Raw genomic sequence first — 15670 nt, 5'->3', positions numbered from 1 at the left:
CAACAGCATAACTCCACAATGCATGGTAACAGGACTCTGTCTCTTGACCACATAATTGCAGATAGGATCCTCATCATTAATCAGTATACTATTACTATTTGGTTTACTTGAGGTTAAATTTCTTTGAAATTTTGTTTTGAAATCTTTTCTTTTGACACGGGTATGCGTGGCCTAGTCCCAATACATATTGCCTTGAGTACATGACCTTTAATCCCATCGGATCTAGCAAAGCTGATAACCCTACCAGTGGGTTCTTACTTACCGGTGGTGGTGTGGACAGTGACTCGGTGTGTTCTTTTTCTCTTGAACAGAGGAAAAAGGTGGATTTTGTCGATTGATAGGATAATTCTAAAATTTTATGCTTTCATCTTAATTTCATTTGATGTGATATACTGAAAGGCATAAAAGGCATAAATGACTTGATTTATGAGTGATCTTTATAGAAGTTATTTTTAAAAAAAATAAAAAGAAAAAAAAAAATGTGAATGTTCTTAATAACAAAAATGAATTTCAAAAAAAAAAAAAAAAAGGGTTTCAGAGCCACCCCTTTGTCAAAGTTTAAGTATTATTGGGCTTTTAATCCCTATCCTCAATCCTTGTAGTCAGGGGCTTGTACCTTGGGGGGCCTGGCCCCCCTCCCAAGGACCAAGGTGGTCCTCCCAAAAAAGAAATTTAATTAAATTAAATTTTACTCTTAAATTTGTTTATTTTTTTGGTTTTGGCTCCTCCCTAATTTTTTTTTATTTTTTTTCAATTTGACCTCCTCAAATCTCAAATCATAGCTTTGCCCCTGCTTGTAGTGTTGTTACTTTATTTGAAGCGTGGATGCAATCAACAAAATTTCTGTGCATTCAAATGGGGTGATTCTTAGTAGTCAATAATATAAAGGGAGTTACCAATGAGCTTTAGATCAAATGATACTCCCTTTTGTAGCGAGATGGGGGATATGGTCGTGGATTCAATGTGTAACTTACCAATAAAATTATATATCTCTCTCTAGGAAGTCCTTGGCATGACAACACACATTAACATGTTGAAACCGTTCTAAACTTGTCATCACTAATGTGATACTAATCACTTTTGCCATTATTATTTAAGGTAATATTCCATCGTACATGAAATTCTAACCCTCTTTTTTTTTTTTCGATGAATAAAAGCTTTATTGATTAACAATCAAACTACACTCTAGATAAACTGGAACTCAGAACCCAAATGGGAACCAACCAAAGGCCAGAATACAAGCCTAAATACCAAGAAAACCAATTGCAACTACAAAGAGCAGTAACCAACAAACCAACAAGCCATGCCCAGGCCATATAGCATACATACCGACAACACAACCAACAAGCCATGCCCAAGCCATACAACAAACAGGCCAACAAACACACACAAGCTCTGTATTATGGTTGAGCTTCTTAAATCTGCCTTGAGCTACCACCCCGACCCTCACATCTCACTTGACTTGAGCCAGAATATCTTTTTCCGATTTGGGAGTCTTAGAGTGAATCAAATCATTTTTGTACCTCCATAAATGATAAACCGTGGCACTTAAACACTATCTTTCCAGGTAAGCCGTAAGGCTCTTTTCAATCAACATAGTGTTACCCCAACTCTCAATACAGTCCCAATCCACCGGGACATTCATCAAAGAGCAATCAGCCATGATATGAGTCCAAATGCGGCAACTAAAGCTGCACTTCAAAAATAGATGATCACGACTCTCCATTCCCCCATAATAGAAAGGGTAGAGGATATTTTCAGAAAAGCCCCAACAACACATTTTATATTTAATAACCAACGCATCCCTAAACACTAACTAAAGAAAAAAAGGAGTGTTTAGGAATAGACAAAGGAGACCAAACCAATTTCCACCATGAGTAATGCTATACATTCACCCTTCCACCGTCTCTCATCCCGTCTCTTTACCCACGTGGCATTTTTTTTTATTAAAAAAAAAAAAACAAATCAGAATACTTGATGAAACGTAATGCCCGTCCACTTTCCCTCCATTTCAAAAAAATTTTGCCCCAAAACTTTCAAAATCTCACAACCCAAACGCTCCGCCACTGCCGCCCATCGCCGACCATCCATCGCAGCAACCTCCAAGCACCGGTGACCCCACCGACCCAACCTCTGGTAACCTCAGATCTGGTTTTTACCCAACTCGTTCACTGACTTGGGATCGACAATGTTGGACGGGACTTCTCGGCATTCAAAATGAAATTTGCCGTATATCCCTTCCCCTTTCATTTTCACCTAAAATCTCCCCAAATCTCTGCCTCCATCTCCATCTTTCCTCTCCCCCCACCCTCCACCGAACACGAGCAGCAACGCCGAGCCAAAGGCCGAGCACCGGTGACACAGCAACTCCATCTCCGGCAACCACGGATTTCAATTTTTTTTTTCCAACCGTGCCACCTCTCACCTCTCTCTTCCACCATGCTCCTCCCTCTCCCCCCTTCACCACCGACGATCCAGGCCACCAAAATAGGTAAGGTTTTCTCCATTCTTTTCATTGATTTCTGACACGTGCACTTCACTTCCTCACTTTGATGTTGGTATATGCTGGGTTGATGGGTTGGGCTGGGTTAGCTTCTGGATTATCAATTCAGAATTTGTCTAAGAAAGTCTGCATTTTTTGTTAAATACTCTAATGCTGTAGTGTTTGGAAGTAACCAAAGTGATAATCTGAACAAAGGTTTTATTTTTTATTTATTTATTGTAATTTCTCTCTTGCTTAGGGTTTGTGCACATCAAGACCCTTGGATCTAAGCTTCTGATTCTCCTAAACGTTGCCAATACTAAGCTTCTGATTCTCTTTGCACGTTGTTTGGTTTTTCAAAGAAACCTAAGGAAACTGTTTTAAAAGGTCTTGGAAGATAGGGGAATGATTTTTGGGTGTTTTCTGTTTTGGGTTGATGTTTTTGGTAGCTGGAAGTTTTGCATGGCTAGAACTGAATGGAGGGGAGGGGAACGATATTTTTGGGTGTTATTCCTTTTAGGGATTTTGGTTGTGGCAGGGCCGAATTGGGGGTAATGGTTGTTGAGCATTTATTTATTTATTTATTTTCTGTTGAAGTTTCTAGGTTTGTTACTTTGTTATGGCCGAAAGATAATGAATAGTCAAGCTTGTTACTTTGCTTGACTATCTTAACTATTACATCTGATCGTAATTGATGAAATACTGTCCTCTCTTTCTTTCTCATCCTGCATTAAGGATGATGCATAAGCATTTGAATTTGACCTCTAAAAGCAATATTAGAGACTGACTATATGAAATTGGCAGAAAGTTGCTGGCTGCATCTGGAGATATGCGGAAAGCTCTTTGTGTTTGCAGGTCAGTGCTCTATGACAATTGTTGTGTTGGTTGTGTTCTGCCTGAGATGACATGGTAGATGTAAGTGTCAAAACTTCAGTGTTTGTCCCTGTCTAGCTTGACAAACTAGTTGAAGAAGTGTTGTTGCTCAACAAGATTAAAAGCTTGAGTCAATATATTTCAAGGTTAGAAATTCAAAAAAGAGAGTTGAATTTTAGTTTATCTTAGGATTGATTTGGGTTTAGTTGTTTTGAGATGAATTTTAGTTTATCTTCTATATTAGATATCTTCTAAATTGGGGTTTTATCATGGCTTGTCATGTTTAGGTTTTTGTATTATATATTGTTGAGTTTTGAAATGTGAATATTTGAGGTTTAGTTGAGGGTTTTGCTGTCTGGGAATGTTTATTTTTTGCTCATTAATATCTCATGAATAAAGCCACTTAAATGTGTTGCTGTGCTTGGCATTGTTATAACAATATGAGCTATGAATTAGTGAATTGTTTCTGCTTTTGAAATACGCAAGTCCATTAGGAATCATGTGTAATGAATTGATTATAATGCTTGATCTGGTGCTGTGGCGATTAGAAAATGGACAATGAGATTGTCATTGCTCAGTTTGTCACTGTGAATGTGCCACTGCCAACAATAATGTATAACATACCTATTTAAGTTTTTAAGATGTGAAGAATATTCTGGTAAAGAAAATCTTGAAGTGATGTGGTTGTTGATCATACTTAATATTCAATTCTTCCTTCTTTTGTCTGTTTTGATTTACATCTAAATCATGAGGATTTGTTATTTCAAAGGTCAGAAAGTTTGAAGGGAAGCTCAAAAACCACCAAGAAATTTAAATCGTTAAATGGTGTCCTCAATGACAAGGATCTTTCTAACTTACCATAGTGGAAGGAGGTGTGCTACTTCGTGCATTTTTGTCAAGTTGCTTGATAAGTCTTGCTTCTTTAATTTGTGTGGAATATTAAATTTCTTGAAAACGTTAAAGTAAGATCTTGAATGTCATGGTTTCTTTGTTGTAGAGGTTGGAGATGTGCAGAAAGCCTTCAACTGTTCAGTTGGTTAAAAGGCTTACATATTCCAATTTGCTAAGCTTGGATGTTAACTTGAAAAATGGGAGGTGTGCTCTTATGATGTTGTAATCAGCTTATTTACTTCTTTGCACACATGCTTATGATTTATTGACATCTTGCACACTGCTATTTTACAATTTTGATTGGAATGGACAGCACCTGCATTAGAGCTAGATAGATGATGTTGGTACTGTATATAATGTTTTTGCCCTTCGATTGTGAAAAAATTCTGGTTGGTGTGTGTGTTTTGCTCTTGATAACATGGTTTATGATTCCAGAGCTCATTGTGGTTTTGGTACAGTTTGATCAGAGGCAAAAGTCTATAGGCCGCCCAACTAGTGATGAGATGCAAAAACAGGAGATTCTAAAGAAATTCATGGCTGAGGTAAATACGATAGCTTTTGATTGTTGAATCCCTCCTCAAGAAGTAATTTTTCAAGTGCTCTAATAGTTAATCTTTGATTTGCTACAGCATCCGGAGATGGACTTCTCAAATGCAAAGATAGCATAATGGGACTGTTTTTGTTGGTGATCCTTTTTGGCTGACCTATCACATAGTTTGGGCTTGGAATTTTGGCCGGGTTTTGTATGTGCTGGTGGGTGTTTTGTGAACTCTTCTTGTAAGATTCTTCATTTTCTTGTAAGAGGGGTGGCAAGAGGACATACTTCCTTTTCTTGTAAGATATATTTTTGAATGATTATTCGTTCCCATATTTGATATTGAATACCTTAGAAATGTTTTCATTTTCAAGTGTTTCCAGTGGAATTCATTGTTACCTTATGGAAGTTTTCTAATTCTATGATCGGAGAAGTTGATGCCATCACAAGTGTAGGTTTTTAACTTGTTACATTTGTGGATCAAAATAGTCTTGAATCATTATTTGGCACAAAATAAGGTACCTTGAATCATTATTTGGTACAAAATAAACTATTCACTTAATTGTTATAATGCCCTCCAATATCATATAGACATGGAACACCATAATGCATTAATATGAAAATGCCATATCAAGCGATCAACAAAAGCCCCATTCCTTGATTTGTGTATGAGCTTTTGAAAGTCAAGCAAAAAGAAAGAATACCACAGTTGTTCGTAGGGATGTAAATAAGCCAGTCCGTTCGACAGCCCGCTCGATACCCGCTCGGTTTAGCCCGATCCGAATTCGAGCTCGATACTGTAGAAACTTGATCGTTACTGTTGAAACCCGCTCGATTAGTAAGTGATACATACCCGACTCGCTCGACAAAACTTGATAGGGGCTCGTGAGCTCAACTCGTTTAAAGCTCGACCGGATCGCTTGCCCGACTCATTAGCTCGTTCATATCTTACATATATATTAGTAAATAGTAAACATAGTATAATATATATAGTATTACATATTAATTATAATACTTTGATAACAATATTTAGTATGTTAAATTAACATATTAAGTTATTAATAGTTAGTATATAACAATATTAAATAGTTAGCATATATATATAAACACATATATTACATCCCACATGGTTAACAATAGTTATATATTATACTTATATTATAGTTACTTAGTTATATAGAATATATTAGACTTACTATTTGTTCACATTATACATATACCATTGTTTATACTCTGTAGTTATATATAATAACATATTATTAATTTGTTACTTATAAACTATAGTTATGTAATATATTTTATAATATGCCTTATATACTTACATATTATATATTTATGTTATTAATAAATTCATAGAGGTTGTTCATAAACTTTGGCTTGAATTCTGCTTTGATCACTCATTGAAAAATTTAATAGTTTACATCGAGCTCTAGTTGAGTTGAGCTTGTCCAGTAACCCAGCTCGGCTCGAATGTCATTTTCAAGCCTGAGTTTTAAACGAGCCGAGCTTGAACATGTAATTTATAGCTCGGCTTGAATTCGAGCTCGACTATTTAGGCTCGACTCATAAACGAGCCAGTCTTGAAATCTTCGAACTCGACTCGGCTCGGCTCGATTACATCCCTAACTTGTTCGATTTAAAAAAGTGATGCTACACAAACTTTCAAGTTTACTCTCAAATGCTTATTCCCTAACATGGTGATTAATTAAAAATTCAATGATGATATTTACTGTCACATCAAGAATAAGCATTTGAAAGTGTAAACTTGGGAGTTTGTTCAATATTTCTCTTTCATTAATATTTTTCCTTATACTCTAGGCATGAACAATTGCTATTCCCAAAGCTACTAGCTACACAAAAGAAATTCCAAAAAGATTAACATTACAATAAATGTGAAATATTATAGCAGTTTATTATAATAATCATAACAACTTTGGGATTTTCATAGGCTTTGATGCTATCTAGACCAATATCAACTGTAGTTGACAAAGATAGAGAGGATCTCGAGCCATGGCAACTGCAGTTGTAGAGGGATACTCCATAGTTGGCAAATATCACTATAAATGATTTACAAATAAACAAAAATTAAATTATGGACATCTTCATTATTAATCAAATGATCACATATTATCAAAGTTTACTTACCTTAACTAAACTTTATTGATCTATCAACCCTAGGTTAGCTGGCCTTAAATTTGTATCCACAATTTCCCTACAAAAAAGAGGTTTTTAAAAAAATTAAATCAAAATGCATTTTAATATAAAGTATTGTAAATCACAAAATTTATAAGAATACCTTGCTTGCTTCTTATGTGAAGGACAATTGCTTTTCACATGCTTCTCAGTTGAAAATATAACGTTCATATTGTCTTATTGATTGGCACCCCACTTCTGTAAGAGGAATTTTTTCACTATTAATATTAATCTTAGGGAGTCTACAATTTTTTTTTTTTAAGTTCCAATTTCAGGATTCTGCCTAAAAACAAGTGAAAAATACAATTTGAAGTATCACAATTCAGAATAAGGGGACTTGAGCAAAACCATGGTGGGCATTCTCCCTGGTTCCTTAACCCTCAACCGCTTGTCCTTGGCACCACAAACCAAATCAGCACAAACTATCAATCACAGAAGGAACAAAACCTCAGTCCAATAGATGCCAAGTATTCCAATAAGATATAAGATTGAAACAACCATTTCAAAACTCAACAATAATACAAAAACCTAAACACGACAATCAATGATAAAACCCCAATATTAAAGATATCTAATATAGAAGATAAACTAAAATTCATCTCAAAACAACTAAACCCAAATCAATCCTAAGATAATAATCAAAGAGTGTTCCATCTCAGATATTAAACCATTCTCAGAACAAAATTTATTATTGTTTCGTCATCATCACCATATGGACCAAAACGAAAAGAAAAATGAAAGCAAAAAACTAAGTGGGAGTACTAAAACAAAGAAAGGAAGTTCAAACTAAAAAGAAGAATTGGACTTGTAAAAGACACAAGTTAAATCTTATATACAGCAATGTAGATATATTTTAAGAAAAAGGACTATGAACAACTCACATACAAAAGCATATTTTCACCAATTCAAATCACTTTCTTTAAAAATATAATATTACCCAAAAATTAAAAAGGAACTCGCATAACGAAGAACACAAAGAATTCCTCAAATATGAACCAAACGCGAAGATCCATGCTTGATTGCACGCAACCTTTGCCCACCAAAAATAAAACCCAACAAACCAAATAAATCGACTTAAAATACCTTATCGTTCGTTTCAACGGAAGTGTAAGCATTGGATACTTCAGAAAATAAAGAAAAACGAGAATGTTCAGACAAGGTTGGAGTTTTCTCGCTCACACTCTTTTTCTCCAAGAATCTGCACAAAAATATTTACCATCACTAGAATCCCAAATAGGCATATCATCTACACCAATTTCCACATCATGAAGCTGGCTCTAAATAGTAACCAGAGCATCCGAACGAGCTGCAGGCCAGTACCAATTCGCTTCTTTAATAATAGCATGAAGTCTAGAGTTAAGGGGAAAGCCAGAATCATAAATCAGTCTGTAACCATATCTGTCTAAGAGATAACCTTCTGGATGCCACTGATCAAGCCATAGAAACACCTTTCTTCCATCCCCAACCTTAAACCTGATGTGCTGCTTTGCAAGGTCTCGAAGCTTGAGAATTTTCTTCCAGCTCCAAGAGCAAGAAGTCAGGATAGGAACCTGCTAGAAGCTTCTACCTTTCAACCAATTTGCTTCAGTTCAAGCCACTCACAAGGAACCTTCTAACCCTCTTTTCTCATTTAGCTTATGCACGAACCGTATATGCTATTGTTTGAGCTAGCTGTGCAGGGTGAGAATTTACTTCTTTCTACTCATTAGAGACATGGATTAGAGCTTAGAATATAATAACTATTCCATTATTCGGTTCCTTTATTATTTCCCGTGCTTAATAGTTATTAATTCACAATGAGAAATAGATATTCCTTCTAAAGAAAAGAAAGGAATAACTATTCTTTTTTGATGGGAATAGCACACGAATTAATATTCACACAAAAGCCATTCATTGAGAAAACAGTCACTCTCGTCATTGAACAGTAATGCCTTCTAATACTCATTTTCTTACTACTTTGTCACTCTATGGCCTCTGATTCCCGCCACTTTTCTAGGTCACTAGCTCAAAATCCAACCCACATGACCCATTTATTTTCCAAGAACAAGTAAACAAGCAAGGCTGAATAACAATGTTGGTCTAAGTCATTAAGAAGATTAACAATGTTGGTTGAAATTTTATTCTATTTATTCATTTAATTTTTTTAGATTCTTAACTGTTGTATCCTAATTTTGGGTTTTGGTGACCATTACAATGGAAGCCATGATTTTTCTTTGACATGTGAATTGTGAACTCTATTTGGTACTTCTTATTACCATTTAATCACTGATGCTTCTGGATTTTGGCACAAAATTGCAAAAAAAAAAAATTATGATCCCAGCTGGAGAAAGAAGGAAAAATTTTGCACATTAGAATTCATTTCAAGCTCCTCAACTTGGTTAAACATTACCCACTCAGAATGCTAATTAGCCAAAGTATTTAAGCCTTTTGATCTTCAAAACATTTCAGTGTAGTTTTAATGTTTTAGTCCCGTTTCTACTTTCTAATATACAAAATTTAATTGGATAATGGATGGGTGAGTTCGGAAGTCTTGAATATTTCCAAATATTGGGAAATATATCAAAAATATTACTCTATAATCAGACCCGTGACATGCTGGCACAAGCCCAATTACAACCGCTACATTGGGACTCACTGGCCAATTCAAGTCTTGTTAACCATGAAAATTTGGTTAGTTAACCACAATGTGAATAATTTTATCATCACATATAACCGAACTACAAATTTTTCATGCAGTGAGCTTTTCCCAAGTATTATATATATTCAGTTTTCTTTTTCCATATTCGTATGATGCTTTAGAGAATGCGTTGGAAATTTCACTGAGGACAAGTCTAGCTGCAGTCAGGAAGTCGGGATTACTCTCGAATGGAGGACTAGTTGTCCCAAATGTCTTATGCCTTTTAAAACTCTCAATTTCACACCCCGAACTTCTAATTTGATGCAATATTCCCCTCCGTTAGGGTTAAGCATTAAATCAGGTAGCAATAAAGATAAAATAACCTTTATGCACTGAAACTTTTATAAAATTTCAAATTTACCCTTAATTTCGAATTAAAAAATTTAAATTAAATACCGTATTGCCCTCTCAGTTTTAACAACTTTATTCCAAGCCAAGGGAACCATATAGTGTTTCTTTGAATCTTGAAAACTCCACCAAAACTTCCATAAGATAGAGTCAATATGATTGGAAAGAGATTTGGCAGTAAGAAAATTGACATGGTGAAACTTGGAAGGGAAGAAGCTTCTAATTTGATCAAGGTGGATCTTGTGGTTGATGACTTGTATTTCACAAGTCTTAAACTTGGCCACTTTATATGTTGAAGCCATTCGGTTATCTTGTCGAAGTGTGCAATCCAGCAACTTCGTAACACAGAAAAATATAGAAAGAGGCAGTAATTTTTCATTTGGGAGTCTCACTTGTATTTTCAAGGTGTTGGAGTGTCGTACGGCATCAAGGGAATTTAGAGAAATTTCTCTATTGTCATTAATTTGCTTTTGCTTGAGAGTGAGATTTGCGTATATTATGGCTTTTGGGTTTGAGTGGTTTTTTTTTGTATTACTCTTTGTACTCCACATTTTGTTAGTAAATATTCTCCGGGTTGTCTCTGCCGGTGGATGTAAGTTTATTAAACCAAACCACTTAAATCTTGGTGTTTTGTGTGATTTTGTTATTTTCTATTATGCTATTATCTACTTTTTTGTTAATCCTTAAAATTAATTTTGTCACAACAGTCTAGCAGCCCGAGAGATTGTTTTGGCTTTCCAACCGAACACTCTATTAACTTATTAAGGACTTCGGCCTTTATGTCTTCAAAAGCTGGCTTCTTCATTTGGTTAATGAATAGTGGCAGACCTAAGTAATTGGCATTATATAGGCTGCATTCTTCTAAGCTTAAGAATTCCATAAATTTTTGGTTGAATCAAGGGGCTACAGTTTTTGCTGAAAATAATTAGATTTAGCTTATATATTGCCTGATTGAGCTGAGCAGTAATTTAAGAAAGTGAGAATAGTTGAAGCTTCCTTTGGATTTGCACGGCTACAAATCATGACATCATTTACAAAACAGAGATGTTATATAGTTGGCCTTGCCGATTATTCTTATTACATGAAGGTTATTTAAGGATTCTTCCCTGAGAAAAAGTCTGGATAAGAATAAATCCCCAATAATGAATAGAAAATATGAAAGAGGATTGCCTAGTCCTAATCCTCTCCTCGACCAAAATTCTTGGAAGAATTAAGCTTTTAATTATCAAAGATCGTATGTGCTGGCCCAAGCCTAATTACAACTGCTAGGATGGTAGTCCTTGTAGACGCTCCAACAAGTCTGAGTCACCCAGCTTGTATGTTTGATATCGTTCTCCTTTAATCCTATACATGAGACGGATAGTACTTACCTTCTTGACTTTCCAATAATCTTCGCCTCCATTTGGTTGTATACGTAGCACATATTCTCCCTGCATTTCATAGAAGTCGAGAATCTTTAGCCTTTCTAGGTGCTGGATTCCAGAGGGTAGCTCCTTCATCTGCGGGCATGGCCCAATCTCTAGTTGCTCAAGACCGGGCAATGATCCTCTGCCTATTTCCACCATCTTCAAATTTTTCAACCCTCTGAGTGTGAGCTTCTTGAGTTTTTGAAAACAGCCTTCCTCAAAATGCAGTTGCTCCCCATCATACGCATGATTGAGGGAAAGGGTAATTAGATTCGGCAAAGTCTGGACACACAACAATGCATCTTCCTTCAATGATGAGAAAAATAAGATTAGTGTGACAAGATTCTGAAGCTCTAGAATCCAGTTGGGCAACTTTTCTAATCGCCCCCAGAGATAAATATGCTCTAGAAATGGAGGTGGTGATGAAATTGATTGTAAGTCTATAATCTCATTTTCATTTATTGAGCCTACAACCAAAATTTTAAGGTGTACCATATTTTGTATGGAGGTACACAGAGTCCTCCCACGTTCTATAGTCATCCCTGAAATGCCCAATACCCTCAATTGACTCAACTTTCCAAGATCTTCAAATAGACCACCCCCATGATGATCATCAATAGTTGATAGTGTTTGCAAGTCTTTTAAACATCCAAACCCTTCATGTATTTTTATTCCTCGCTTAGAATGAAAGCTACTTTTAATTTCGAAGTCATCAGAATTGGCCAAAATATGTCTCAGCTTATAAAGCCTTAATATCTCAATTGGTAGCTCACACATTGCGGTTTCCATGACATTTAGTGTCTGTAGGTTCTGTAGTCTACCCACTGACTTTGGAAGTATCTTCACTTTTGTTCTCCTCAAACTTAAGTTCTTCAAGTGGAATAAATTGCCCACTTCTTGAGGAAGATAATCAATAGGAGCATCTTCAAAATCCAACACTTTCAAAAACTTGAACTTTCTGAACAATTTAACTATGAAAGACCTGGGCATTTCATTAATGTTGAAGAGAAAAACAGAACGAACCCGAGAGTACTCACTTGTCTCGAAAACATTTTCTCTAACATCTTGGATTGATAAGCATCGACTTTTTCCATGGGAAGTTGTGTCACCAGGTTCCAGAACTTGACAGAAATTCAACTCTTCAGCCTTCGATAGGATGATTTCACACAGCAGATCATGGATTCTATACTTTCTGTATATCTCATAATCAAGCTCCCCAAATGAAACCTGAACCAAGTTTATGTGGATGAGCTCCATTAAGTATTCTTCCGCTAAGTCTTCCAATGATTTTCCCTTCTTTTCTTTTATAAAGCCCTCAGCTACCCATAGATAAAGTAATCTTGGACCACTGATTGAGTAGTCCTCCGGAAAAATGCCGAAGTACAAAAAGCATGACTTTAGGTAGCACGGAAGATCATGATAACTGAGAGAGAGAATGTTAGTGACACTTGTAAGGTGGGGATTACATTCTAGCTCATAACTGAGGCTATCGTGCAACTTTTTCCATTCTAACGGCACCTTCTCCTTTGTTGACAGAAGACCACCTATGGCAACTATTGCAAGTGGCAGACCTTCACATTTTCTGACGATGTCCATCGACAGTCTCACTAATTCTCTCGGACAACCCTCCTGAAACTCGGTGTAGAATGCCTTTTTGCAAAACAATTCCCAAGCTTTGTCTTGAGATAGAGGTTGTAGCTTGTGCACTTGATCATATAAAGATTCTTTACAAGAAACACCGATGAGATCACTGCGTGTTGTGATGATAATCCTACTGCCTTTGTCATTGCATGGTAAAGCATGTTTAACAATTTCCCAAAACTCTGTCTTCCAGACATCATCAAAAACCACAACATACCTTTTTAGCTGTAAACATTTCCTCAGCTGGCTAATTAGTATGATCTCATCTGTCATGTCTATTTGCCCTTGATTAGTTTCTTTTGTCTGGTAGATTTGCATTGCCATGGACATGAGTATCTTCGACACGTTGTATGACTGAGACACAGTGATCCAAACAAGGCAATCAAAATGTCCCTTCACTGATTCATTCTCATATACTTTCTTAGTAAGAGTTGTCTTACCAATTCCGCCCATGCCTACCACTGAAATCACAGAGCGTTTAGATACTCCCCCCACCAACCAGCTTACGAGTTCATCCCTTGTAGACTCAATACCCACAACTTCATCTTCCTCAATGAAATGTGAACCCACTCGAGGGTCATGCCATGTAACATTTGTTGGTCTGCTACTTGATCCTTGATCTGAGGAACTAAAACCATATCTTTCTCTTCGTTCCTTGATTTCACGGACTGATATTTTGATATCTTGAATTTTGGTAGCTATATCATGACCCGATTTTAGGTTTTTCAATAAGTAGCCAATTTTATGGAGGAAAGCAATAAAACCTTGCTGATGATGACACTGTGCCCTTTGAAGAACATATTCATCTATTACATCTTCTATATGATAGGCTACTTCTCTCACTTGTTTCACCCACGTTTTGACGCCAACTTGGAGGTCTCTTTGATCTGCATCTTTGAGGAAACACTGGATGCTCTCCAATTCTTCTCTAATGTTCACCACTTCTCGTTGGACACCCCTTAGCAGTTTTGATTCATGATTGAGCAACTGAACCAGCTCATTGATGACAAGGGTCACAACAGTTTCTGTCATGGTTTCCTCTCCAATCTTAACCTAGTGAATGACATTGTCACAATTAATGAAGTATGTAGGTTAATTGTCATGCCCCAAACCAAAAGCAGGACATGACCCCTACTAAGAACATATATATATATATATATATATATATATATATATATATATATATATATATATATATATTTTCTAAGTAATCGCAATATAATTAAAAAGTGATAGCGCAACACAGGCACACATGATCTATACAAGAGAAGCCTTTAGCTGGAAAGAGAAAATAGAAAAAGAAATCTTGAAAACTAAGAAAATTAGGAAAGACAAACACAATAGTTTAAAGGTAAAGAGTATTGAAGAACAAATACTATTTATAATAAGAATTGATATTAAACCAAATTGTAACATTTTCTTACAATTCTATTTTATCCAAGAACCAATTGTTTATATTTTGAAATTACTTATCAAACATCAATGAGAGATCTATAAATATTCCAACAAAAATTAATAACAAAATACAATAAATCATAAATCCCAATTCATCTCGAAGATATATTCTACCAGCATTACAATCTGGGTCGAATGTACTAAGAAACTACAAACTCCATGTCTCATCTTCCAACAATACAAATAACTAATACAACAACATACTTATTGAAACCTCTAATTTTAACCAGACTCCAACAATCAGCTAACTGAGTATCTCAGATCGAGGGACCTCTCTCTAATTCTCAAATTTAAACAAAAAAAAAAAAAAAAAAAAAAATTGAGTTACTGCCTTGTAAGTAGCATAGATAACAGCGTCAGAGGAATTGCAAGTTTAAGCTAAATAACATATCAAATTCCAAAACACTATTAGTCAATCAAATTCCCCACGAAAGAATATTTTGACTATGAACCTATCCAAGGTAACATGATAGAGTAATCATTGTAAATGCCCTAAAGACATCAAATATGCCACAACAACGCCAATTATGCCACAACGATGTCAATTATGCCACAAAGACGTCAATTTTCAAAAGCTCGAGGATAAATTCATAAAATACTCACATGTTTAATTTTCCATGTAAAATTCATTAAGAACATTGATAAATTATATTTACATCAACTTGCAATGATATTCAATACCCCAAATCATGTTTAAACAAGTAAATATGATATTTTTCAAATTCCATTAGCTAAGCTACATACCTTGCTCGCTAACAAACCAAGTTGTCTCCCAAAAGTTGCAACAACAACTCAATCAGCGCCAAAACTATTTATAACAATTAGTCAAAGCTTGAAAAAAAAAACTATTTATTCTAATAAACTAAATTTAAAATAAGAAAAACCGACACTATGAGTGGCAATAATAAGATAACAATAAATATGCCCTAATTATCTATAAAATAAATAAAAAATAAGTATGCCCTAATTCATAAAGCCTAAACCTCATTTCTAAAACCAAACTTTACTTGACATCCCTTAAACTAAGACACGACAGCGCTGGAATTTCCTCCAATTTCTTCCAAACTTCCCAGTAGTGCACATACCTAGATGTGGAATTCATCCCTATCCTTCACCACCCTTAAGAAAAGCCATCAAACCCCTATATCAGTACCAGACCCAACATTTCA

The 15670-nt window shown here is 35.5% G+C and overlaps 1 protein-coding gene across 1 annotated transcript; it reads right to left on the bottom strand.

Moving 5' to 3' along the window:
* Window positions 1-10990: 10990 nt before the first annotated feature.
* Window positions 10991-14078, bottom strand: LOC133869277 (disease resistance protein RPM1-like). The gene has a single exon (XM_062306231.1). It carries the CDS (start codon window positions 14076-14078, stop codon window positions 11265-11267), a length of 2814 nt encoding a protein of 937 aa, XP_062162215.1. The 3' UTR covers window positions 10991-11264.
* Between the last annotated feature and the right edge of the window lie 1592 nt (window positions 14079-15670).

Source organism: Alnus glutinosa, chromosome 5 (genome assembly GCF_958979055.1).
Source record: "Alnus glutinosa chromosome 5, dhAlnGlut1.1, whole genome shotgun sequence".
Taxonomy (NCBI): domain Eukaryota; kingdom Viridiplantae; phylum Streptophyta; class Magnoliopsida; order Fagales; family Betulaceae; genus Alnus; species Alnus glutinosa.
The sequence above is the reverse complement of the archived record's forward strand: the minus strand, read 5'-3'. Positions and strand labels throughout refer to the sequence as shown.